Here is a 24,243-nt window from a genome sequence, read left to right as displayed (position 1 = left end):
AAGTCAATGATAAATTTTGATGTATCAAAACAAACCTGATCTGAATTGCTGACAGTTTGTGGTTCGCTGAAGTCGAGCTTGTTTAACCGAAATATTGCTGTAGTAGTGTAATTAAATATAAATATAAATATAAATTGGATTCAAATAAATAAGGCTTTCAAGCCAATTAAGAATTATAGTAATACGTGTGTGAATACTGAAAACCTCCATTGTCACTTTTTCAACCTTTAACTGCAACCCGCTTGATTACCGGTGCCGCCATGAGCAGTTTGATTGCTGAAGAGAGCTTGTATTATCAGACGGCTGGCTGTCGCTGCCGCGTCTATTGATGTCGTTTCTGTCGCCCAATTGACTGCGTGCAGAGTCTATATTCCGGCCCAAGGAAAAGTCGTGGTTGAAGCTAGGCAATGCTTGCGACAACGAGCTGCGGTAATACGACGAATAATTGCTTATTCGGCCGGGACGCGGGTTTCTCTGCAGATTGGTATTATTTAAAGTGGAATTTCCCAAATTCTCGCCCTGGGCTATCTTGCCACGGGCAACATTAGCAGATAAGTCGTTTGTTAGTCTGTCGCCGCCAAGCTGCGCCGAGTCACACTGGGGCCATTGAGGGGGGTTTCCAGTTGCAGGAATTGTTTTTATTGGCGGCAGACTGTTCAAGAACACCGTGTGGTCTGTTTGTGGACGTGTGGTCCAGCTGGGCGGTCTGGCATTGCGTGGCATGTATGCTGTAAATGCGATCTGGCTATTTCCAGCGGCCAGCTTTGCCAAGGGCAAGGAAGCTAACACAACCATCAATGTGGTATGCTCCCGGAACAGCAGCGAGACTGGCGCATCGGGGTAATAGGCATAGACAAGTTCGTGCAGCGTCATGCTGCCAACCACTTTCTCAGTAAATAGGCGAGTTTGCGTTGCATCGTATACAGTGACATTTATCAGACTAACAATGTGGTGGTTCGAAATCAAGATTGGCCAGCATGGTTAGCAGTCGTGGTTATTGGAATACAGATATATAATGTGAGATTGGTGGGTGGAGCATTTTTTAGGATGCTGGCTTTGGTTTTGATTGTTTGAACACCGAGTGCGCATTTTAAGGCATTGCAATGTATGTGAATCACATAAATGTAAGGATGGGTTTTACATCATGTCATACCTGTAAATATTTGGTACAGATGCGTGAGTGGGTGTTGTCACCATGTTTGAGTTGATACCAGAGGATATTCCAGAACTGGGAGGCGTATTTTCACTAATCTTGTTGCAAGCGGGTACTTGAAAATCTGCTAGAGGGAGACGGGCACCCACCAAAGGCAATACCAGGGCGCTTTGCTGTTGCCAATGAGACCAAGAATTATGATGTTTACTATATTTGCTTTGCTCCTGACTCTCCTGAAAATTCAAACGAGGGGCGGACTGTCCAAGGGGCTAATGCAATTTGAAGCCAAAATATCTCCGTTTGTGGAGACTAAAGAAGAGCCGGTGTACTTGTTGTCGCTGTTGCCAGGACTCCCGTGATGCACTCAGCGGGCGGCACTTGAATGGTGCTAGTAGCAATTGGCGTCACAATAAACACGGGGTCTCCTAGACCTTTTTTGGCATTTTTGCTGCGAATGGTAGCGCGAATCGAACGATGGCGGCGAAAGTCTGTCGAACGAATCTCTTTGCTGTCTTCCTGCGGCTCCTTACCAGCTTCTACTGCACGACGCAGCCGCTGCTGACAGGTGCCGCAAAGGTTGGCACGTATCAAATTGGGCTCGATAGGGGCCGATACTTCTTCCATCTGCTGCTGTAGGTTGACAAGGCCCTGGTTTTCTGCCGAGTTTAGGCGGCGGAAACGAAAATCAGTAGATCCAGCCTTTCTGACATCTCTTGCCTTGTGGTTGAGAGTGCGCTCGGGACACCTGCAGTCGCCCTTTTGAAAAACACGGCGAGGCTGGCGCTTGCACGTCAGACATGTCTTGCAAAAGCGGCACCATTGAGCGTGTGTTCAATGTACACATCATGTTGTATGGCTGATGGTGGAAATTGGCTGTCAAGGATATCAAGTTGTGACCACAGAGAAGTATTGCAAAAAATCGGGTATTGAGAGAGATAAGGGGTTGAGGGAAAGCTAAAATGGTGAAAAATCTTGTCAATATTCAATATTAGCTGTTGTGGATGTAATAGCGTGGTGCGCACAATTAAAAGATATCAAAAAATGGAAAACAAAAAATTCGAGCAGATAAAAGGGTGTCGCGGCAACAATAAAAGAACAAACGGATACAACTCATTTATAATAAGATAATTGGGTGCTTCCAGCAAATGAAATAGCCACAATATTAAAATGTTTGGCCAATACAAAAGCAAATGCAAGTATGTTAATTTGTGTACAATAGCATGATCCTCGACAGCTCTAAATTTGAGTTTGTGTGTGTACATAAATTCCAGTGAATGGACAGATGCGAATGCCAAAACAGAGAGTACATTCCAATGCATTTTGGATTGATTAAATTATAAATAAATCACCAAACATGAATTGTGACTTGTGAATAACAAACGATGAACTGTGAAAATTATAAGACCGCATATATAAAAGATACGAGTGAAAATTTGTTTTGCATAGCGTGGACAAAGAATAATTATCAAAAAATTTTAATTTTTGACGCTTCTGCAAAAAAAGGTAAAAAAACCTGACGTACCAAATAAATCTTGTATAGTGGTCGCAGCCTGTGATTAAACGATTAAGATAATAGAGGTAGCTATAAAAATTAAATTGTGTGGTAGAGCTTTTTTGAAGATATGATAAAAATAAATAATGAAGGGCGTTGCTTCTAATTTGTTTTGGATGAAGGATGTGGCGACTGTTTTATACCCCACTAGATAGGTCAATCTTTCATCATGTTCTTTGCCAAAGCCGCATGCCATTTTGCCATTGCATTGGCGGATTTTCTTGTAAAAATTACATGTAATTTTTACCAAGCGAATAATGTTATGAGTGAATGTCAGAAAAAAGGAAGGGGTGGGTAAGGGGCGGGGTCATAGGGGTGGCAAGCAGCCACTGCTTGCCTCCAATAGAAAAAGTGTATTTTATGGCTGTACGTGTTTTGCGCTATGCTATATGCAGCGCCTATGTATAAAACACGTGTTTATGCAAATGGAACATCCAAGTTTAAAGTACTTTTGTAACAATACCAAATATTTATTTTTAAAAAATGGCACAGAAAGAATACAAAACCAAAAAAGCATTTGCACGTTGCTTAATGCTGTCAGTTTTAGTGAATGAGCGTTATCTAATAGCGCTTAGCCTTCTTTTTATTAATGTTATTGTGATGAGAAGGGTGTGTGTGAGCACTGCTATAGTAGTGTTGGAAAAATAGGGGGCTATTTTATAATTGGTTTTAATACTAATGTTCTAAAGTGCTACCAGCGCCGGTCTCGTCTTATATGTCTCTTTGCCTTCGTTGTGCATTCCGCCAGTTGTGCACTCCGTTAGCAAGAACTGATTCCTATGAAAGTAGCCCGGGTCTCTAATATGCATTATTGTAGTCGTCATTTGTGTACGCTCATGCACACATATTTCAAGACAGACAATGTGGCTGGATGTCAGTAGTGGCGCTTATTTGATATCCTATGATCTAGTCCATATTCGATCTATCAGCATGCAAATGGGGATCTGTTTCATGATTCTCGACCTCAACATCCACTTCCATGTCCTTGGACTGCGCAACAATGCCAGGCTTCAGACTATATGTTGGGTTATAATTTTGTGTGTCAGCGCGTTTATATGAGTCATATTCGACAGCACATATTCAACAGTACAAATCGATGCTCTCAGTATGAATTAAAGCACATGATGATATACTGCAGTTTTGCAGATACGGCCAAGAACTTTATGAAAAAACATCAATACTGACAAACAAGCAATAGAAACGATTGTGAATGTTCATCGCTATAAATGTAGCACGTTGGCATGGATTGCCAGCATTTTAAGTTTGACAGTTATACATTTTCAATAATAAATTTCTACGCACTAATTGTATAGTTGGTACACAAATGAGTTTAGGCAAAAAATAGACGTCATTTTTTTGCAAACCTCATATTTTTAATTTGTTTTCTGCTGCAAGCCAGCATCATGCAATAGTGAGGATGCATAACGAATGTTGCCCCGTGTATGATTTAAAAATTATTGGACAAGTAGGTCTGCGTCTCTAAATTTATTTATTCTAAAAGTTATTTTGTCGGATAGATTCAATATATTTAATATATTTGTGGGGGTTTCTATTGCAATAATAAAAAGGTTGTTTCTAGGTTGCGAGTAAAATAAAATAGTTTATTTCCATATCACCAAATATCCACAGAATGTTAACTTGACGCTTGCATGGCAGGTGCTAAGCCTGGAGAGTTTGAGAGTAGCGCATTTAGTATTAATTATGCATTGGAGCCACCAAACCACAGACACAATTATCAGTTAAATATTAAAAACTCGTATTATACGCAGTAAGCCAAGAGACAAATGAACAATATGAAACAAACAAAAAAGAGGGATTGCCCATATTCCACTCCTAGCTAGTATTATTTTATATTGCCAAATTTGTACCCTCGTGTTCAAATGCATTCGCAATGCAACACACTGCGCTGCAAACGCAAAAATCAACAAAATGCGCCAAAGCAAATTTACACATAAAATGTGAAGGCCGACGCGGCTTGACCAATTTTATTTTCGAGGGCTGCACACACGAGAATGTAAAGGATGTACAGTGATCTACAAGAATGTACAAGAATATGCTGTCGGTGCGGATGTCATTGTTGCAGATACATGAGTGTTCCTTAAAAATATCACACATTTGATGACATTCGCTGTGTGCGCATTCAAATGACACATACCAAATATACCCTCCGAAGACACCACAGTGTATTTCATATGTTATCCACTACATGGTTGCTTGCAGCGACACACGCCCGATTTTAGCTAATATTATTCCACAATGCAAGATGCCGTGGCATGGGCGGATAATCCAGCCGTGCCCTTTACCCAGTAAAATTAATTTTTGATCAACCTGACAATGCTGGCGCGGGTACCACGTGATTTGTTTTATATTTGTGGTTAGTTTCCAATTCCAAAGCTCTCGTTCGGTTTTGTCATCTTCATCTTTTGCATCTGCCAATTGCTTTTTTTTAAAAATATTATTCTGTTCGGCCTCACTCTTCCCAAATTCAAGGCGGCATTTGTTATCAAGAACCAACAAAGTTAAACAAATGGAAGTCGACGCACCTACCAGAACAGAAATTGCAGCTTTGTTCAAGCAGCTTAATTCCAGGCAGCCCGAAAATCGCACATGCTTTGACTGCGGGAGCAAAAACCCGAACTGGTCCAGCGTTACATACGGAGTATATCTGTGCCTTGAGTGTTCGGCCGCTCACCGTTCGATGGGTGTGCACATCTCATTTGTCCGCTCAACAAACCTGGATTCCTGGTCCTGGGACCAGCTGCGCGTAATGAAAGTAGGTGGGAATGGCAATGCAGCAGAGTTTTGGCGTCTCAAGAACTGTGGTAATTTGCTTTCGGGAGGCTCTGGAGGCGATATAAAAACCAAGTACACTAGTCGCGCTGCGCAGCTGTACAAGGCACATCTGCAAAAACTCTCACAGCAGGATGCCGCAAGCTCTGCCGACAGCCGCGTCTACGTGGGTACTTCGAGCTAGCAACCGGCATATCTGATGCCAATTCCGTGAGCGAGCAGTCCAGACAACAGACCTCCGCACCTGCATCCAATGTGCTTGCTCCCCCGTCGTTAGTAGCGGGTGCACTGACAATGATTCTGATGAAGGCGACAATACAAGAAACTCGCCAGCGAAGTTCTGCCAGTCTCTAGCGAGTTGACGCCCCCAAGGTTGCTGCAGTACCGTGGCCCGGGTTATTCAGACACCTGCGGCGTCTATTAAAGTCAGGGCGGCTCTGAAATCGACCGCTGGCTCGACAGGACTTGGTGCGAAGAAGCTGGGCGGCGCAAAGAAGTTGGGAGGCGCAAAAAAGCTTGGCGCACAACCCATTATCAATTTTGAGGAGGCCGCAGCGCGTGCCGAGGCAGAGGCGCGCGAGGAGGAACGCATTCAGGCGATGCGTGCCGCCGCTGTCAACTCCAAGCCGGTGAAAGCTGCCCAGAGCTCAGTTTCCGCCTCGCCAGTTCCCACCTCTCTGAAAAATATTACTAGCAACACCATACCTTCCAGCACATCCCGCGAAAACAGTGCCAAGGCATCAGAGCAGCTTAGCTCAGATTTTGGAAGGCTTGGATTTGGGGCTATTGGTGGCGGCAGCGGCGGCCCGACAATGGGCGGCTTTGGCAGTATTGGTGGACCCGGCGCCCCATCAGCCGCGCAAGACTTTCCAAGGGCGCCAAAGTCCGTATCATCTTCTCAGTTTGCTGGTAGAAACCAGCCTCAAGAACCCTCCAGCGATCTTACGCGGTTTTCTGGGTCCAAGAGTATCAGCTCGGATCAGCTTTTTGGACGCCAATCTAGCGGCAACAGAAACCACACGAGGGCTCTTTCAGGCGAGCTTGATTTGCAAGAACTGAGTGCCAATGCTCGGGAAATTGCCCAGCGGCTCCTCAACTCGAACGAGGCTGACACTCTTCGCCGCATGTGGGATCTGGGCTCGTCAAGGCTGTCGGAGTATCTCGAGCAGTTCCAGGAGCGATAATTTGACTGTCGGATTTTCCAGAGGGCGTTCAGCCCATCTTCATTCTCGACTTCTCCACAATCCTAAATTCTCCATATTTCATCCGATAATTCCAAATATTTCCCCACACACGCAGCACTTCCACAACAAAGAAATGAGAAACACGGAGTAGACTTTTATTTACCGAAAAACGTCGTTTCTCTGTTCCACCCAGGCTAATATAAGCATCTCGCGCCACTGGTACAACACCAGACTTTTAAACAAAAGTTTTCATTTTTGGAGTGGAATTGCAGCATCCCACTCCTTTAAAGCTACAAGAAATTGGGATTTAACATGCAGGAATATACCAGCACTCTGGACTTGTTGCGGGAGAAGCGGGCTCGCATGAATTGTATATGTAATTGAATGTGGGTGTGCGAATGAATATGCAAACGGCTGCTATAAAAGACACGATTGCTTGTCGCTCAAGCATTGTTTATTTAAAAGTTGACAAGCTTAAATCGCACATATCCTTATATTATCATTAAATTATTTGACAATATTATAAACGCAACTTTGGTCATTGTCATTTGCAAACTAACATTTATTATCCATCATCTATTATCTATTCTTTTTGTTTCCACTGGAAGCAACCATGCGCTGTTTGCTCTCCATATCACTACTGGCTGCCTCCGCACTTGGGATGCCGCGCGAGCGCATTAAAGTGAACAACATCAGTATTATTTGGATGCCAGTGTTGCGCCCAAATCCCAACTGGAAATTCAGGCATCGGCGATCCCACAACAGCCTAGCGAGTTCCTGATCACCAGTTTTCGCAGATTGTGCGCAACGCTTTCAAGCGGCCCCCTCCAACAAACATAGACTCCATCCTTGAAGAGCCGTCAGAATTTGCCGCGGTAGCAACGCTGCCGATCAGCTAGATGATTCTGTGCAAAACATCGAGTTGGCTGGAATCGAGTTCCCACTTACCGAAGTTCAGCTTCTAGACTGGAGGATGATTCGGATTTAGCAAGTGAGGCCGATGTGTCATTGACAGGCACCGCAGAAGTAGGCACATCTTTTTTCCCACTTCAAAGACCACGGATTTTAGCAATTCCACACAGACACAGACTAGCCAGCTAGCGTCATCATCTGTGCAGTCTTCTGGATCGGCGAGTACTTTTTCTACTGAGACGCAAACAACAGCAGCGCCAGTATCATCTTCGGAGACAGCCACCAAGCCATCTTCGGTGCTGTTTTTGGTGCTGTCTTCCCTGATTGAGTTTGTTCCCACAGCTATATTGAGAGAATACTCGAATCTACTGTCATCCCCACCGGAAACGTCATCAGCATTGGTGAGCTTATCGACATCGACATCGACATCGGCACCGGCACCGGCACCGGCACCAACGCTGACAGCTATCCCGTCATCAACAGCCAGTACTTTCCCAATCACTGCACCCTATCCAACTGTCACCCCTGCACATGAGCCGTATTTAACACCAGCTCCGGCGTCAGTAAGCACATCAGCACAGTCTTCTAAAAACTCTGCATTAGTTACGAAGCATACGTCCGCTAAAGAATATGGAATCGCATCGGTGTCTAGCACTGAGGCTGCCCAGGTATCGACAGTGCCAAACACGTCTGCTTACGAATATGTATACACATACCAACACCTGGCCACCCCAGGTCACAGCGCAGGCCCTAGCCTGTCTGACTTTGAAGCATATACGCATGTACTTGTTAACAGCGCCGGGACATCTGCCAGCAGTTCCACAGCCATCATATTCAGTCAAATTTCTGCAAGCGTATCAGCCGAGTCAGTTGCCATTTACTCTGCAATCGAGGCGATATTGAAACCTGGGTCGCTGTACACCTCCACCAGCCCCCAATCACCAGCACCGTCCACTATGGAGTGCACGACAACCACATTTTTGTTAGCGCCACCTTCGCCCACATCCTCCGAAAGCTGTGATGCAGTTTACCATTCGGCTCCAGAATTTATAACTATATCTCTCGCAGCTATCCAAGAGCACTCTTCTTCGAGCCCCACTCACCAAGTGGTAGTAGCAGCTACACCATACTTTACAGTTAACACGACATGCAGCGACGCTGCCTCCGCCTTCGCCTCTGCCTTTGCCAGCACAGGCCCAATTTACGGAGCAATTGCTAACATTAAACCATCAGTTACTAACGATATCAGTGGCCACCACACTGTCAAACCCAGACCTTCATCCACCAGCAGCTACAAACGCAAGCACAAGCACAGAAAGGTGCATAGCCACACCTACATGTCCAGTGCGCCGAATTATATCTTGATCAAGAGCGCCCTCCGCGGACTTCGTGTCGCAGCCCCCACAATCACCATGCTATCAACTGTGGGCAGGAAGAAATACGAGAGCACTACCAAAGGTGATTTCATGGGGTATGAGCCGCCGACTTATCCGACACCAACAGCACAGCTGGAAATACTGATAACACCAGTGCCCACTGCCAGCTACGCGCCTCTATATCTGATTAAAGGGCCCTACTACACGCATGGCAGTAGCAGCAGCAGAGGGTCAAAACACAGCCGTAAGGGTCATCACCACAAAAAGACAAGCAGCGATAAGCCAATCCAGACTTACGCTCTGTCTTACGAAGAGGCGAATACAATCAGCATGGCAATAGGCTATCGGAGGAAAGTCAGCTATACCGAGTCCCACCGCGCCAATGGTCGCCTTGTACACAAGTCTCCTCTTGCCTCTGTCGCATCCGATAAGGCAGATGCTGCTTGATGGCTGCTGGCAGTTGCGTTAAAATTAGTGCTTTTGTTTCACCATTTTACAGTTTTATCTTTCTCGCTTGTTATTTTTTGTTCAAAGCAATTGTATCCGTCCACACTATAAAAAATTGTATTGGTGATGAAAAGTAAGCGATAATTATTGTTGATTTTTAGCTATATTTTTCTTTACACCCCGCATTTACAGCCGCTTTTTGACGTGTTAAATCGAGGCACTATGTGTTCAATCCAAGACATGAACAGTACAAGCAAAATTGATTATTCATACCTGGAACAAAAAAATGCGTCCATTTCACAATGGTGTTGCCAAATGCTTTCATTTTGCCTTTTATTCGGACAAATACCTGTTTTCTGTTTTTATATTTTATATTTTCAACATTTTCTATTTCAAAAGGCCAACGGACATGTGGATCCACAGCAGAGCGATGTGTGTATGTGCTGCACTTCTCAGTGGCGTCTTGCTAAATATTCAGTCGCTAGCAGTTACTGCTACTGCCGCAAACAAGCCTCAATTGGCCGGTGTAATTGGACACACGTACAGCTCTAACATTCGGAAGTACTCGGGGATATTGAGCGAGTTTCAAACGAGCAACGCGACACAAATATGTCCAGATTTGAAACGCGCCGATCGCAATATAAAGTACTACTCGCATGTTGGACTTAATTTTATAAAAATCGAGCATGGTAATCTGTCAAAGCGACAACCAAAAGTCGTCACAGCAGCGTCGCTGCTAAACAAGTCCAACCGCTTAGTATCCTCGACCTTTAGGGATGTATTCAGGGTACTTGTCACGACCAATGCCAATGGCTTTTTCACCATCAGCTACCCATAGCTTCAGTTTCAGAACAGTTTTTTAATTTCCAAATCTGGTAAACGGCACTTTTATTTTTTGCAAATCATGTTTACAGAATGTCGCGCTACAGTGTAAATAAAAGTAAAACCACATCTCTGAAAAGCGTGAGAAAAGCCGTTGATTTGCCATGCAATGTTGCATCGCCATCTTCATATCGGCAAAAATGACAAGCTGGTCCTTGCCATTTACTGAGTGCCACCTCTTTTCTGTTGTAAAATTCTACTTTCTATCCACTTTATTCGTACCACATACAAAACTCTGAAATGACGCACACGTCGACCTCCAGCGCCGCCAGCCAGCAACCTCTTTGGACTCCCAAGAACCCAGCACAGACAAACACTCACACGTTTAGGCGGTTTGTAAATGCCAAGCGCGGGCTGTCGCTGGAGACATATGACGAGCTGCACGCGTGGTCGGTTGATGACATTGAGTCGTTTTGGAGCGACGTGTGGGAGTACACAGGAACTGTGTCCAGCAGGCCGTACTCACAGGTACTTGAGCAGGGCAAGACTATGGACGAGATTCCCAAATGGTTTATAGGAGCGAAACTCAACTACACGGAGAACGTTTTCGCCGCAGTGGCTGATAGCCAGCGCATTGCCATACACTCTGTCGGCGAGGGGCGCGCGCTGAAAAGTCTGAGCTTTGGACAGCTGCGTGACCAAGTCCGCCTGTGTGCGTCGGCGATGCGCAATATGGGACTGGTGGCTGGAGACCGGGTCGCGGGATACGTCCCCAATATCACCGAAGCCGTCATTGCTTTTCTGGCTGCCGCCAGCATCGGTGCCATTTGGAGCTCGACGTCAACAGACTTTGGCAGCACTGCAGTTCTCGATCGCTTTGTCCAAATCGAGCCCAAGCTGCTTTTCTCGACTGATGCCACCGGTTACAACGGCAAGGTGCACCCGCACGCCGAAAAGCTAGCCGCCGTCGCTGAACAGCTGCCGTCTGTGCAGCGCCTGATTGTAATTCCATTCAGCGACAGTGATGCCGGAGGCGACTTGTCGGCTAGACTGCCCAATGCGTGCACGTGGGCCGACTTTATGGCCACCGGCGACAGCAACGCTAGACTCGAATTTGAGCAGCTGCCCTTTGAGCACCCGCTGTTTATCCTGTTCTCTTCGGGGACCACCGGCAAGCCTAAGTGCCTGGTGCACTCGGCCGGCGGCCTGCTGCTGCAGCACCGGAAGGAGCACCAGATAACCCAGGACTTGACGCCCGATGATATTCTGCTCTACTACACCACCACTGGGTGGATGATGTGGAACTGGCTTGTCGGCGCGCTGTCCGTCGGGACAGCGATTGTGCTCTACGAGGGTTCTCCGTTCAAGCCGGCGGCAAGTACACTCTGGAGCCTGGTCGACAGTCTAAAGATCACGGCGTTCGGCACGTCGGCCAAATACATTCAGACTCTCGAGGACATTGACTACAGACCCAAGAGGCACCACCACCTGTCGACGCTTAAGGCCATATACTCGACAGCATCGCCGCTGAAGCCAAACAGCTTTGACTTTGTATATGAGCACATCAAGGCTGACGTGTGCCTGAGCTCGATCACTGGCGGCACGGACATTTGCTCTTTGTTCTGCGGCGCCAACACAGCGCTTCCTGTGTTTAGGGGGAAGTGCAGACGCGCGGGCTGGGAATGGCAGTTGAGTGCTGGATAGGCGAAAACCAGCCGGCACTCGGGCAGAGCGGTGACATGGTCTGCGTCAAGCCATTTCCCTGCATGCCAGTCTTTTTCTGGGGCGACAAGGACAACCAGCGCTACCGCTCCGCATACTTTGACTACTACGCACACGTGTGGTACCACGGCGATTTTATGATCATCGACGAAGCCACCGGCGGTGTGCACATGCTTGGTCGCAGCGACGGCACGCTCAACCCGGCCGGCGTGCGCTTTGGTAGCGCTGAGCTGTATAATATCGTGGACACGTACCCAGAGGTGGCTGACTCGCTTGTGGTTGGCCAGCGCCAGGGGGTTGACGAGCGCGTGCTGATGTTTTTGCAGATGGTGGAGGGCCATGCCATGTCGGCAGACGTTGTCAAGCGCATCAGTGCGCATATTCGCAGCCAGCTTTCGCCGCGACATGTCCCAGCGCTCATTCTGCAAGCGACTGGAGGGATCCCGTACACAGTCAACGGGAAGAAGGTTGAGATTGCGGTCAAGAAGCTTGTCAGCGACCTCTATCGCGTTGCGCAAGAGAGCGGCGCCGACGTGGCGCTGACGACCGTCACACCCGATGAGAAGACCACGTCGACCTTGGCAAACCCCGAGTCGCTTCTCCAGTATTACAGCATGCCGGAGCTGCTGAAGTGATAAAGTGATAAAATGATATAATTATGAAACCCTTTTTTATCATGTAGATGAGATGTAGATACAGCATCTTATTATGAGCAATGATTATAATGTATGCTAAAAAATAATATTTCTAACATAACACAACCAACCATGGGCCCGTCAGACGGGGTAGAGCCTATGGCGCAGAATTTAATCAAGCCCTTGCAGTGGTCGATATCATCAGGGGATAGCTCTTGTGTGGACCGATCCACCAAGTGCAGCCGGCATCGTCGATCAGCGCACACGAGATGTGGACGTGTGCAACAATATTCGTGTCGTACTCGCCAAACAGGGCGCGCAGCGATGGTGTGGGTATGGTGCACGGGCACTCGAAGTAGGCGCCATCGAGGTCAGCCTCAAATGCTATCGCATTGTCCCATGCGGCATCCTCAGCCACCGGCAGCTCGCTGGCAGACCGCCCACTCGGCGTGGGGCGCTGGGCGCTCCTCGCGACGGCGTTCTGCTTAGAGCACGCCAATAAGTCTTGATTCGAGCTGCGTTGCGGCTGCTTCGAAAGCCAAGCGGCGACTCGGATGCGTCGCGGCGACGCTGGCAGTTTGCACTTTGGGAGCCGCAAAAAGCCCTCGACAATGAGATGGAATTGGCTCCCGGATAGCACAGTGACGGTTGTCTCGGCATCGTCCATGTCGGGGCGCGTTTCGATGCTCATGTCGGGGTTAAGCGGCGTCGAGAAGAAAGACGGGCCCAGGCGGAGCTCTGGTGTCTGGCACCCGGCGGAGCCGAGCACAGCCTTGCTGATGTCCAGCACCGATGGCTGAGCGCCCCGTTGGAAACCGCCGCACTCAGTGACCGCACTGATTATCGCGCCCAAGGTCGTCTGCACTTGCGCCAGCCAGCCGCGAGTGGCCTTGTCGATTGTCATGAATGTCTGCAGGATAAGGTTTGTTTGGTCAGCCAGCAGGTGCGTGCGGCTGATCAGCGACCTTGCCACCAGCGCTGATGACGGGTGTGGCGGCGCGGTCGGTTGGAAGTGCCGCCACCCGCTTAGCAGCCGCACCATTTCTGTGCGGAGCTGCACTATATACAGCTGGTACAGGCGCGGCAGCCCCTGGTTGTCGAGTATACGTAGAAGGCTCTGCGAGCGGCTGGCAAGGCTGATATACACATCGCTGTCGTCCCGCGCGCACTCGGCGTTAGCAAGCAGGTGCATGGCATGCACCCAGCCGCGCGTCTGGTCACTCAGCAGGGGTGTGGGTAGCGCTTTGAAAATTAAGCCAGCTGCCAGCCAGCTGCCGCCAGCCGCCAGCAGGCTTATTATCTTTTGACACAGGTGCGCTGGCGGCCCCGATCGCGCGTAAAGCGTCGAGCGCTCGGCCGCGTCCTCCGGTATCAATGCAACATGCGCCGACCACTTTGCCACAGCTTCGATCGCAAGTGGGCTGGCCGACTCAAGGACCGCCTGGCCAGGGGTATTGCCGATGTGCGCGCTGTGCGCCAGAATGACCGCCAGCGCGCACCAGATCGACCGCTGCTCGCTGCCGGCCATGCTTGTGCAAGCGAGCAAGGCCGAAGAAGCTTCGACAAGCTGGGTGCACCTGCCAGCCAACTGTGCTCCGAGCAGGCCGGCGGCGGCAATAGCAACTGTGGCGTGCGTGATGTACTGGTTGGGCGAGCCTAGCATGCCGTACACGCTGTCGACAATGGCAGACGCCATGCCTACGCTCCGGCACCAGCGCCAAGACGTTCTGAGGAAGCACCTGGTGTACTTGCTCTCGCCGGCGCGCACGGGAACACGCGCAATTGCCTCCCACGAGCGCGCAACAATTGCAGCGGCAGCCTCCCTGTATTCCTGCTGTGCCAGTGTCGTAGCGACGTTGACGGCTAGCATTGCCGCGGCCACCAGCTGGCGATACATGCCGCCCGCACAGTCCGAGGCGCTGCCGCTCTCAAACGCCGCCCTCTGTTGATCATCGCGGCCTCGCTCACCCATTTCCAAATCGCGCTCGGCAGGCCTCTCGCACATGCCGCTCTGGATAAACTCCAGCACAGACTGCTGCATGGGGACCGACCCGGAAAACACACAGAGGCTCCACTTGGAAAAGGCCTCGGCGAGCTCCCAGCATTCGGGGACGCCCGGAAATCCGGTGGCGGCCTCGGCCCGCGCCAGGACAATCAGCGCCAGACGGACACAGTACAGGTCGATTCCGCCAGCGCCGTTGCGCAGCTGCGCCCTGATGTAGCTTACCAGGCGGTCCTTGATTATGTCAACACCCTCCTCGAAGCCCATGGCAGCCACCTGATCCACAGGCACCCACTTCAGCAGCAGCCTTAGCGCCCCGCGCCGGATGCTGCTGAGATCGTGGTCCACGTAGCACGAGACAAACTCGGCGTCTTCGAGCTTGAGCTCGTTGTGCGGCTGAATAATTGCGCGCCACGTGGCCATGGTTGCGTTCTGGACAACGATGGTGCTGTCGGGCTGGCTCATCCACGTGCGGCAGCGCTCGTAGAGGACGGCGCTGAGCTGCAGATTGCGCGCGGCGTGCTGCAGCGAGCGGATCAGCTGCGCGCGCACCGAGTCGAGCATTCGTGTGTCTCCGGCCTTCCCGATTACCGTCTCCCACACGACGGCCAGGAAACCTGGCGAGTAGTCGAGCATGCACTGTGTGGTCTGCACGGCGGCGGCAATCTCCAGGGGGTGTGTCGACTGGTAGCGCAAGAGCACGCCGTGCTGCGCCTCCGGATACCTGGCAAACACAATCGACCCGTTGCCGATGAGCCGCAGCGCCAGCGCGCGAGCAATCGGGTCGTTGGAGTAGAGCACGCCAAGGACGCGCTTGAGAAGCTCCTCGGTATGTGTGATCTGAGGGAGGTGGTGCTGCGACGCCTCGAACACCTGCGCGATGTGGAACCTCAGCGAGTTTGGGCTGCTCCGAAACAAGTCGCCCAGTTTGAGGAACGCCGAGCTAACAAGCGTCGGAAACGGGAACTGGTCGAACAGCTTGGAAAATTGCCCGATTGCCTGCACTTGCGATGCCGGAACCTGCGACCGGCATTCGGACTCGAGTTTGAACAGCTGCTTGAATGCCCAGTCGGAGGACCTGGCGGCGTCTGGGTTCTGGGCCAGTGCCATGGCTGTGACAAGATGGGGGTGTGGAAAATGTAAAGGTGGGTAAATGGGAATGCGCTTAGAAACAGAACGGCGAAAAAGGAGCTGCGAGGCGCTATCTTAGGGCATGTGTTGCGAACCCTCCCCCCCCAATCTGGCCAAAAGCCAACAATACAACAGCAAAAAGTATCTGGCATGCCTTGTGGGTTCGGGCCCAAAGTCACTGGTTTTTTGGTGCTATGTTTATATCTGTCACAGTTTAGGGATATGATGTTGCACGTTGCCTCACTGAGATTAATTGATTACGCGCATGGCAATTAGAACAATGATGATGTTTTATTAGTTTATTTATGTCATAAAGAGAGCATATAAAAAGAGCGGCTATCGGGCAGCCAGGAATTGCTCTCCTTGGAAGAAATAAATATTATCTTTGATTATACCCTGTTGTAACATATCTTGCACAATGTATTTATTCTCACTCCTTTTTAGCACTATGTTTTCTATCAACAACAACAGGAACAATAGGGCTTTGAACTGAGCACCATAGTCTGGTCCAGTGTATAGGTGTATGATTGGCACATGCAGCAGTGTGTGTAGTCTAAAGAAATCGGTTGCTAAAAGTATAAGGTGTACAAAGAAAAAGAGTAATTGGAAAAAGAGAGTGGATGCATGCTGTTAATGCGTGTATTTAATGAATAGACTGAATTTATATTATGTAAAAAAATAAGAAAAGAGGAGGAACTAATAAATGCTGTTGTTTTGCCCTTTTTATAACTGTGAGCCTTAGTACTCACAAATAAAAGGGCAACTGATGGGCATTGGGCTACAAAGGAAATGTGTACCCAACACATACACTAGGCTGGCATGAGGCCAAGCAAGTAGAAAAGCATGGGCGCAGCGACATAAATAACGATTCCAAGCCCAGCATAGATGGGCACACGTGCAAAGTTCTCTGGCGTGACCATTAGCTTGTGAGTGCCATAGTGTCCGGCTGCAATACTGCTGGGTGATGGCACTGGGTAGTTCTTGATATACATGGCGTTTTCTTCTGACAGACTCGGCTTGACCGAAATGCTGTCCAGCAGAGTATCCATGCATTCAGGGTTGCTTTCCGCACCAATATCCAGCTTGCTGCCATCCACGCCATCACAGCATGGTGCAGGGCAGAGCGAGAGGCCCTGGACTAGGGCGACCATTGGCGCCTTTGATGTCAGCTTCCACGCGACCACTAAGACCAGGACTATGGCGCAGCGCAGCGTGTTCTGGGCAGGCGTGAGCGAGCTGTCCCAAGCAATGCTGTCGACTACTCCATTGCGCCACAGGAATGGGGTGCGCGCATGGACCCAGGTGCCGACAGCCAGGCCCAGTGTGACTGACGTCGCGCAGAAGGAGTCGACGCAGCATGGGCACAGATCGAGCGACCGCGGGATATTTTTGAGCGCCAAATACAAGACAGCCGCCATGTAAAGAGGGCCGGGCGTCGACAGCAGCAGCGCGTCGATGCGCGGGTAGAACGCGACAAAGACTAATGCCTCGACGACACCAATGCCAATGCCGCCGACAACATCGATGAAGGAGTGCAGCCCGCAGTAGATGCGGCCAACGATAATAAAGGCACCCACCGCCCAGAAGGTCGCGATAGACCCCAGCGGCGAGCCCCAAACGTGCATCATAAAGTGCGAGATGTACAAGATGGTCGCAACCACATACGTTGTGTGTGAGGATGGGAAGCCGTACTCGAATGTGTGGGCCGGGCTGCGCGTGATCTGCGCAATGGGTGGGCTGGTTGGCCGCGGCGCGCTGACGTAGTCCTTGACCCAGCCGCTGAAGTAGATCGACCACAGAACGACAAACGTCAGCCCGCGCGCGAACTGCCCGCCGCCAAAGACGTGTAGGAACGGCAGTGCCAGCATAAAGAACGCATGATTGCCTAGCATGCCGGTCAGAACAAACAGCGTGTCCAGCGCGTCGCTGCGGTACCTCGCTGGATCTCGACCAGCGCTGCCATTTCGCGCTCGACCTCGCGCGCCACTGCCTGCCGCACCTTCTGCCTCAATGGCGAGTACACTGCTGCATAAAGTGCTCGGGCACTTTGACAAAGACCGCCGCCTCGTGCGTGGGGTCGTCGTCCTCGTCAAGCTGGAACACGGGTGCCATTGCTACTGAAATTGCGAGTTGGCAAGATGAATTTATAGGCGGCCAGACAAACAAACAAACAAGCAAGCAAGCAAGCAAGCAAGCAAGCACAGGCTGGTTGTATTCAGGATGTTCGCAGTAGAATATGCTGAGGAAGCGAGCGAGTGATAAGTGGGGATGTAAAAAGAGGGAAGGAGAAAAAGGGAATTAAAGAGAGGGGGTAGAGGTGTGTGGCTTTACTGCACACAAAATCTAGCTGGCAAAAATGCAAAAAAGAAAAAGCAGCGAATGCTCATTAAGTAGAAAGCTCGGCGCCGGGCTTAAAAGCTTAGCACACAGCGGTACGTCTCCGCCACATTTCCTGCGCCAATTAGTCCAAAAAATCAGCCGATCAGCCGATCACCGCATCAAAGAAATTTTGCCAGACTCGCAGTGCCAGTTTTTTTTTCTTCGCTCGGCGCTGCGTGCTCTGCTGAAAAGGGAGGATCAAGGCAACCAGAGCGCATCTCTGCGGTTTGCCCGCCAAAGTCTCTTGCTCTGCAAAATTCTGTTCTTCTTTATTTCATATTTTTTGCCCTGTGGAATTTGCCATTTACTTTCTAAGGACTGACTGTCTGTAATTTTGCGAGCATTCTGTATTCACCTCACTTTTTTAATTATAGACTATTCAGAACGCGCACCGAGTCGAGCAAAAAAGTTACACCCACCCAAAACCTCATCAGTAAATAAAAATAATGCCTGGCAGCGCGTACATTGAGAACCCGGAGGAGCTGGCAAAGTTCACTGCCACTACGACCACCTCGCAGTTCCCAGCAGCAGTGGCCCCGATCAACTCACTATATCACCTTTCTGCCGATGCATCGGCAACCACCCCCAGCAATCAGGTTCTGGTAACCGTGCAGGGCGAGGGCATTCAGATCTACTCGACCACTGACAGCAAGTGTCTGAGATCATGGACGTTCCCGCCAAGCGTACGCTTTACGTGCCCAGCAAAGTACTTTGTAAAATACGACAGCGAAGGCAGCACCGCCAGCTCGTATGTCTATGCAGTACTAGACTCTGGCGAGGGGATCAGCAGCGCCGATCAGGGCACCATCATGTGGCGGTGGACTGACCGGGGCATGGAGAGCGTTGGTCTGGAGGACAAGATCGATGCCAAGTTCACATCCCCGATATTTGCGCTGGAGGCCGCCGTCACCTCCGCCGGCCACTTGCTTGCCCTGCACAGGGATGGATCCATGACGCTCACGACCCAGGATCTGGACAAGGTCTATGGCTTTAGCTCGCCCGTATCAGGCGAGTCTCAGATCATCTGGTACCAGCCGATGGAGGTGTCACAGAGCATGAAATCGTACCTGGACTCGCGGCAGGTTGCTGACTGGCTGGCCGGCGACTTCCGCCTTGTTCTCACGCTGACTCGCGTGGCAGATGACGATGAGAGCGGCGCCTTTGCCTACTACGTGTCGCTGCTGGCGATCGACGGCACTGAGGCGACTGTCATCGACTGCGGCACGACGCGGATCAACCCAGCCTACCTGGCCACTCAGCCGCTCACGTGCGCCTTTGACGCCGACACGGGCGCGCTGGTGATCCTCACAGAGGCCGGCGTGTACCAGCAGCTTAGCCTGACAACAGGCAGCTCGGCACTAGACGACGCCATTATGCTCGAGCGCACCAAGGAGGTTGTGCTGCGCGGCTTTGTTACCTGCGTCAACGATGCCGGGCAGGGCAGCGTCGCGGCGCCCAACTTGCTCAACCAGTCGCAGCTGTCGCTGGCTGCGCTGTCCGAGCGGTATGTGGCTATTGCGGGCACACACAGTGTTGTGTCGCACGCGCGGACCGGCCCGTACGAGAGCGTTTTGACACTCTGGGATCTGCAATACGGCTGCATGCATGCTGAGAAGAAGCTCGCCGTGGAAACTGAGTATCTGCACGTCAGTGGCTCCAAGGGCGCGCAGCTCCCGCGCCTCACGTACCAGGTGCAGTCACTGAGCCCGCGTCTGAACGAGGGCGGCACGCCCAGCGACCAGGTCTCTCTGGCTGTCACAGTGGCGCACACGTCAAAGCCCCACGTATCTTTTGACAGCCAGAACGAGCTGGCCAAGGCGCGGCCATCAAAGAAGGGAAGAAGGGTCTGCCGCTGCTTCGGCTTTGGCTGTTCACAACGTGCCATGGAGCGTCGAGACGTTTGTCGTATCTGCGTACCTCCCTCCGGTCACCCTCTTGGCCTCGCTGCGCCGGCAGAACAACGCAAAGTATTTTGTCGACCCCGCTGAGCAGGCGGCACGCACCAACGTCGTTCACTCATCGAACATCCTGATGCACGAGGAGCTCGAGCAGGGCCTCAATGTTCTGCGCAGCGGCTGGGAGGCGATTGTCGACGGCACCGCTCCCAGCAAAAAGTCCAAGCTTGGCAAGGCCGCCGTTACGGAGGCGTTCCAGAGCATTGCTACCCGCCGCGAGGCCACACAGCAGCTGGAAACGATACCCTGCTGGCACTTGCCAACGTCTCGGACGCAGTGGACAGCGAGCAGTACACGCTGCTGTTTATGGATCATGTCGGCGCCAAGTACACACCGGAGGCCGGCATTGATGACAGCATGGACACCTGGATCAGCGCGTACCTGATGACCACTGTGATGCGCCGCTGCTTTGCCGAGCCACTCGGTGTGTCGCGCTCGTCACGCCTGCCGCTGTTTGCGCCGTATGTCATTGAGTTCATGCTATCAATTGCGGTCTGTGCAACTCGCACGCCCCGGCACCGGGTCTGTTGCCCCAGCTTCTGGCGCGCGTCGACAGCAAGAAGAACAAGATACTGACCAGCGATCCTGCCTGGAACTTGGTCAACATCGCGCTGACCCGCTGCCCGGATCTCCCCGAGCGCCAGATTGTCAGCGTGCTCCAGTACCAGCTCGCCCACTACGCCAAGTATATCGACCAGCTGTTTGCCGCACCGTCGACTGATGATGGCGACAGCATGCAGGACGACGCGGTGGAGGATATTTCGGCCGATGTCATGCGCACTGTGGGCGCGATCGCTGCGCTCGCAAGCAACAGCGACACCATGCAGCTGGCCCTTTCGGCCTTGCACCCGGATCACATTGCCTGCATAATCCGTCTTTTGGTTGTCTGGATGCGCGAGTGGACCCTGGTTGGCGCCAACGTTGAGATCACCGCCAGTGCCAGGTTCCTGGCAGCCTCAGACGCCGCCCAGAGCCGCATCGCGAGCGAGTACAAGGACAGCGACAAGGGCGACATTCTGACCGACGCAGAGCTGCAGGAGAGCTATTCGACCGCATCCGATCTGATCAAGCAGGTCATCAAGCGGGCGCAGAGTTTGACGACCATCTCTCTGAGAGGTGTCCCCTCGGTTATGACAGACTCGACAGTCTTTGTTGCGCCGCAGGCTGCCCCTAAGAGCACGATCACAATCAGCACTTTGCGTTCTCGATCACCAGCGACTGGGCGCCGGCGCTGACGCTTCCTAGCCAGTGAGCACCGCGCCGACGCTCGACCAGGTCGTGGACTTTGCAGCGTCGATTCTGGATGCGCACATCTCAGCATCCTGCTTTCCGATGAGCTCCGCAGCCTCGTTGGCCAGCTAAAGGCCGCCTCCGACGCGGCGCTGTCCATCTCTGACCAGCTCAAGCTTTTGCGTGCAAGCCTGTGCCCTTCTATGCCGAATGGGAGAAGCAGCAGCAGGAGCGCATTGCTAACGAGCTGGCGCATCAGAAGGTCCAGCTGGGCCTGGACGAAGAGGTGATGCCCAACGGCACGACCCGGTCGCAGGTGGAGCGCCAGAACGGCGTGCAGCCCGACGCCAGGGTCACTCAGGGCGCTGGCCCCGCGGGCCGGTACTGGGAGCGCGTGCAGAACCTCGAGAAGTACCGCGTCGAGGTCATGAACTGGTAGTGTGGCACAGGCTGCATCCTCTCATATTCGCAGCCGCCTTGCTTGTTTTTCTTTTCTCTTTCTGTCTCTCAACATGTCTAAACAAAAATGCGTTAAAAAGTGTAAAAAAAATTAAAAAGGAGGGCTGTTGTTACAAGGGATTCAATGCATGCCGTCGTGGTGGTGGCCGCCGTCGCTGTCTGAACTCGTGTCCTGCTCGGGCAGCGAGTAGATAGATTGGACCCGCCGCGCCTTGTGGAGCCAGATGCAGGCATCCTTCGCGAAACGATTGACGAGCTGGTTGTGGACCCCTCGTCAGTGGCACTGTCAACTCCAGCCAACAGCGCCGACATCCCGTGAATACTGTTGTTGTCGGCTATGTTTGATGACATGCGGCCACCCAGCACTTGCGAATCCCCCTCGTGGCTGCTGCTCGGGTGACGCAGATGTTGCTGTCGCCCCACGCGCTGCTTGGACTTCCGCTCATTCGTCTTGTAGCTTGCGTTGCTGAGCGAGCTCTTGCGCTGCTGTTCTCTTCGCAAGCGCTCCTGCAGCCGCCTCTTTGCCGCATCTCTCTTGCGGTAATACGTGGATTTGAACTCCAAGTAGCCATCGCGCAGCTGCCGAGGAACAGTGGGGAAAAATGACAGCTGCGACTCGGTCAAGAAGGTCGGATCTTTGATAGTGGTATCGGCATTGCTGGCAAGCTTGCGGCTGTGTTCTCTGTGCTGTTCGGCACTATGAATGGGCTGGGTGCGTGCATGGGATTTGCTTCAAAGCGCATGCGAAACTGGTGCAGGGACCGGTTGCATTGCGCTGGGTACTTGATGGACTGCAGGAAGCGGCGGTTGGTAACAATGAGGTAGATACAGTATGCCGACCCGGCGCTCAGCAATTTGCATGTAAACCTGTAGTTTTGTGTCCAAACACGCCAAACCATGCAAAGTACAATACCAGAATGCCGAACGCGATGATTTGGACCATATAGTTACGCTTCTTGCGCTGCAGTCGCCGGTAGCTCTGCTTGAGCCGCTCCTCAAGATGAGCCAGTCTCTGTATACGTGTGGATCGACAGGCGCCTGTGACCGTGCGCACTGGAGAACTGTCAAACCGTGGAGACAGGTCTGGTTGGCAGTCGAGCTCGCTGCCGAGGCTGCAGCCTGGTATATGCTGGGTACTGGTGCTGTCGTTTTGGTCATGGCAAACTGCCTGGTATACATGTTGGCCAGCTCGTGTGGAGAAAGCATCGCTTGCGATGGCTGGACCCTGCTGCCTTTGTTGCCACTGCCCATTGCGGCCGTTCGGTATGCTGAGGAATGCAGCGAGCGGTCCCGGCCCTGCTCTTTCACCGCGGAGCTAATGGGCGAGTTCATTTGTGTCAAAGAAATATTGTAGAGGAATTAGCGAATGTAGGGAATATAAAATGTGGAGTGCTTTGCTGACCAGAATTGAAAACTAAAGCGGCAAAGAGTTCTCGAAGCGCAGGGACCAAGTCGGGCTGCTATCTTCAAAATCGACCTTTGTGCTGATAGATATAAACAAAGAGTGTGCAGAAAGCCGGGGGGGAAGCGTACTTGGCGGTAGCAACGCCGTCGTCCTTTGATGAAGCGAAGAGTGCGCAGAAGACCTGATTTACTGTTGCCGCTGTGTGAAGAAAACAAGAGGAACCAAACTGAAGGACACTCAAGTTTATCGCATTCAAAGCCCAAAGCGCAAAGGTGCGCGCTTTTTCGTCGAAAAATATGCAGTAGCATTTTTGATGCTGAGGCAGCCACTTCGGAAATGCCATGTATGGCCAAGTCAAAAATTTACACGTGAATAGATATTGCCAACCAAATACTCCACTGCTATCGAGATGATGTAATTCACTTGAGTCGAGCCGCGTTGAGTTGAAACAGTCCATCTTTTTTGTCTTGGTTTAAAAATTTTCCACCTCATCCGGATCCCCCGACCGATTAAATACTCTGCTGTTTGCTCGTGGTACAACTTCTTCAACTCATTCCGTGTTATTAATATTCCTTTTTTATCACTTATACTCATCAACAATGGGCGTCGAGATCGAAACCATCAAGCCAGGAGACGGCATCAACTTCCCCAAGCCCGGTGACACTGTCACCATGCACTACGATGGCACCCTTGACAACGGCTCTCCCTTTGACTCGTCGCGCCAGCGCGGCAAGCCTTTTGTCTGCAAAATTGGAGTTGGACAGCTTATCCGCGGCTGGGATGAGGGTGTCCCCCAGATGAGCCTTGGCCAGCGGGCCAAGCTGACCATCACCTCCGACTACGGCTACGGTGACCGCGGCATTGGCGGCGTTATCCCCCCCAAGGCCACTCTGGTCTTTGATGTTGAGCTCCTCAAGATCAACTAAGCCCCTTTTCAGCTGGGTGTTTTTTCTTTAGCTTTTTTTTGCGCCTGGCGGCGACTGAAAGGCATAACAATGTGCTTAATACATGCACACATACCGACCCTTTTGTAGCGAAATAGTGCGACACACATGTACTGCAGCGCTAATCAATGCTGGCTCTTCCCCT

General features: G+C 51.3%; 10 protein-coding genes across 10 annotated transcripts; 5 read left to right on the top strand and 5 right to left on the bottom strand.

Moving 5' to 3' along the window:
* Positions 1 to 111: 111 nt before the first annotated feature.
* On the bottom strand, positions 112 to 2,698 carry BX661DRAFT_180357 (uncharacterized protein). The gene is given in 5 exon segments (XM_051535448.1): positions 112 to 940; positions 1,154 to 1,386; positions 1,401 to 1,462; positions 1,483 to 1,954; positions 2,461 to 2,698. 5 exon segments carry the CDS (start codon positions 2,470 to 2,472, stop codon positions 247 to 249), a joined length of 1,473 nt encoding a protein of 490 aa, XP_051392782.1. The 5' UTR covers positions 2,473 to 2,698; the 3' UTR covers positions 112 to 246.
* Positions 2,699 to 5,232: 2,534 nt separating this feature from the next.
* Positions 5,233 to 5,679, top strand: BX661DRAFT_142086 (uncharacterized protein; the record flags this gene model as incomplete). Its single annotated transcript, XM_051532922.1, has 1 exon — positions 5,233 to 5,679. One exon carries the CDS (start codon positions 5,233 to 5,235, stop codon positions 5,677 to 5,679), a length of 447 nt encoding a protein of 148 aa, XP_051392781.1.
* A 1,794-nt stretch (positions 5,680 to 7,473) lies between these two features.
* Positions 7,474 to 9,739, bottom strand: BX661DRAFT_204545 (uncharacterized protein; the record flags this gene model as incomplete). Its single annotated transcript, XM_051538561.1, has 7 exons — positions 7,474 to 8,099; positions 8,308 to 8,437; positions 8,473 to 8,606; positions 8,695 to 8,806; positions 8,833 to 8,882; positions 9,265 to 9,308; positions 9,688 to 9,739. The coding sequence occupies 7 exons, from the start codon at positions 9,737 to 9,739 to the stop codon at positions 7,641 to 7,643; spliced, it is 981 nt and encodes a 326-aa protein (XP_051392780.1). The 3' UTR covers positions 7,474 to 7,640.
* Positions 9,740 to 9,770: 31 nt separating this feature from the next.
* On the top strand, positions 9,771 to 10,355 carry BX661DRAFT_180350 (uncharacterized protein). The gene has a single exon (XM_051535447.1). It carries the CDS (start codon positions 9,824 to 9,826, stop codon positions 10,250 to 10,252), a length of 429 nt encoding a protein of 142 aa, XP_051392779.1. The 5' UTR covers positions 9,771 to 9,823; the 3' UTR covers positions 10,253 to 10,355.
* A 106-nt stretch (positions 10,356 to 10,461) lies between these two features.
* BX661DRAFT_180349 (acetoacetyl-CoA synthetase-like protein) lies at positions 10,462 to 12,716 on the top strand. The gene is made up of 2 exons (XM_051535446.1): positions 10,462 to 11,811; positions 11,892 to 12,716. Exons 1-2 carry the CDS (start codon positions 10,537 to 10,539, stop codon positions 12,591 to 12,593), a joined length of 1,977 nt encoding a protein of 658 aa, XP_051392778.1. The 5' UTR covers positions 10,462 to 10,536; the 3' UTR covers positions 12,594 to 12,716.
* Positions 12,717 to 15,806, bottom strand: BX661DRAFT_180348 (uncharacterized protein). The gene has a single exon (XM_051535445.1). It carries the CDS (start codon positions 15,703 to 15,705, stop codon positions 12,769 to 12,771), a length of 2,937 nt encoding a protein of 978 aa, XP_051392777.1. The 5' UTR covers positions 15,706 to 15,806; the 3' UTR covers positions 12,717 to 12,768.
* Positions 15,807 to 16,406: 600 nt separating this feature from the next.
* Positions 16,407 to 18,078, bottom strand: BX661DRAFT_180347 (uncharacterized protein). The gene is made up of 2 exons (XM_051535444.1): positions 17,748 to 18,078; positions 16,407 to 17,665 (listed from the first exon to the last, which is right to left on the bottom strand). The coding sequence occupies exons 1-2, from the start codon at positions 17,836 to 17,838 to the stop codon at positions 16,536 to 16,538; spliced, it is 1,221 nt and encodes a 406-aa protein (XP_051392776.1). The 5' UTR covers positions 17,839 to 18,078; the 3' UTR covers positions 16,407 to 16,535.
* Positions 18,079 to 18,344: 266 nt separating this feature from the next.
* On the top strand, positions 18,345 to 20,230 carry BX661DRAFT_90705 (uncharacterized protein). Its single transcript, XM_051539582.1, has one exon. It carries the CDS (start codon positions 18,552 to 18,554, stop codon positions 20,091 to 20,093), a length of 1,542 nt encoding a protein of 513 aa, XP_051392775.1. The 5' UTR covers positions 18,345 to 18,551; the 3' UTR covers positions 20,094 to 20,230.
* Positions 20,231 to 21,803: 1,573 nt separating this feature from the next.
* BX661DRAFT_180345 (uncharacterized protein) lies at positions 21,804 to 23,415 on the bottom strand. Its single transcript, XM_051535443.1, has 6 exons — positions 23,283 to 23,415; positions 22,770 to 23,064; positions 22,658 to 22,740; positions 22,448 to 22,616; positions 21,952 to 22,364; positions 21,804 to 21,913 (listed from the first exon to the last, which is right to left on the bottom strand). The coding sequence occupies exons 2-6, from the start codon at positions 22,998 to 23,000 to the stop codon at positions 21,871 to 21,873; spliced, it is 939 nt and encodes a 312-aa protein (XP_051392774.1). The 5' UTR covers positions 23,001 to 23,064; positions 23,283 to 23,415; the 3' UTR covers positions 21,804 to 21,870.
* A 338-nt stretch (positions 23,416 to 23,753) lies between these two features.
* BX661DRAFT_197484 (peptidyl-prolyl cis-trans isomerase) lies at positions 23,754 to 24,080 on the top strand (the record flags this gene model as incomplete). Its single annotated transcript, XM_051538133.1, has 1 exon — positions 23,754 to 24,080. The coding sequence occupies one exon, from the start codon at positions 23,754 to 23,756 to the stop codon at positions 24,078 to 24,080; it is 327 nt and encodes a 108-aa protein (XP_051392773.1).
* Positions 24,081 to 24,243: the final 163 nt, after the last annotated feature.

Source organism: Kickxella alabastrina (assembly GCF_025024165.1).
Source record: "Kickxella alabastrina strain RSA 675 chromosome Unknown BX661scaffold_7, whole genome shotgun sequence".
NCBI lineage: Eukaryota > Fungi > Kickxellomycota > Kickxellomycetes > Kickxellales > Kickxellaceae > Kickxella > Kickxella alabastrina.
Note: the sequence above shows the minus strand (reverse complement) of the source record. Positions and strands in the feature narration are given on the sequence as shown.

What these genes read in the sequence shown, in the direction of transcription:
- BX661DRAFT_180357 (XM_051535448.1), bottom strand. An exon ending in TCTGTACCAAATATTTACAG is followed by an intron (nt 941 to 1,153) that starts GTATGACATGAT and finishes CCACATTGTTAG; the next exon opens with TCTGATAAATGTCACTGTAT.
- BX661DRAFT_180350 (XM_051535447.1), top strand. Translation starts at nt 9,824, where the DNA reads ATGTGGATCCACAGCAGAGCGATGTGTGTATGTGCTGCACTTCTCAGT.
- BX661DRAFT_180349 (XM_051535446.1), top strand. Translation starts at nt 10,537, where the DNA reads ATGACGCACACGTCGACCTCCAGCGCCGCCAGCCAGCAACCTCTTTGG. An exon ending in ATGAGCACATCAAGGCTGAC is followed by an intron (nt 11,812 to 11,891) that starts GTGTGCCTGAGC and finishes TCCTGTGTTTAG; the next exon opens with GGGGAAGTGCAGACGCGCGG.
- BX661DRAFT_180348 (XM_051535445.1), bottom strand. Translation starts at nt 15,705, where the DNA reads ATGGCACTGGCCCAGAACCCAGACGCCGCCAGGTCCTCCGACTGGGCA.
- BX661DRAFT_180347 (XM_051535444.1), bottom strand. Translation starts at nt 17,838, where the DNA reads ATGGCACCCGTGTTCCAGCTTGACGAGGACGACGACCCCACGCACGAG. An exon ending in CGAGCACTTTATGCAGCAGT is followed by an intron (nt 17,666 to 17,747) that starts GTACTCGCCATT and finishes GTCGAGATCCAG; the next exon opens with CGAGGTACCGCAGCGACGCG.
- BX661DRAFT_90705 (XM_051539582.1), top strand. Translation starts at nt 18,552, where the DNA reads ATGCCTGGCAGCGCGTACATTGAGAACCCGGAGGAGCTGGCAAAGTTC.
- BX661DRAFT_180345 (XM_051535443.1), bottom strand. Translation starts at nt 23,000, where the DNA reads ATGGGCAGTGGCAACAAAGGCAGCAGGGTCCAGCCATCGCAAGCGATG. An exon ending in ACGCACCCAGCCCATTCATA is followed by an intron (nt 22,365 to 22,447) that starts GTGCCGAACAGC and finishes TTCTTGACCGAG; the next exon opens with TCGCAGCTGTCATTTTTCCC. An exon ending in GGCTCCACAAGGCGCGGCGG is followed by an intron (nt 21,914 to 21,951) that starts GTCCAATCTATC and finishes GCAGGACACGAG; the next exon opens with TTCAGACAGCGACGGCGGCC.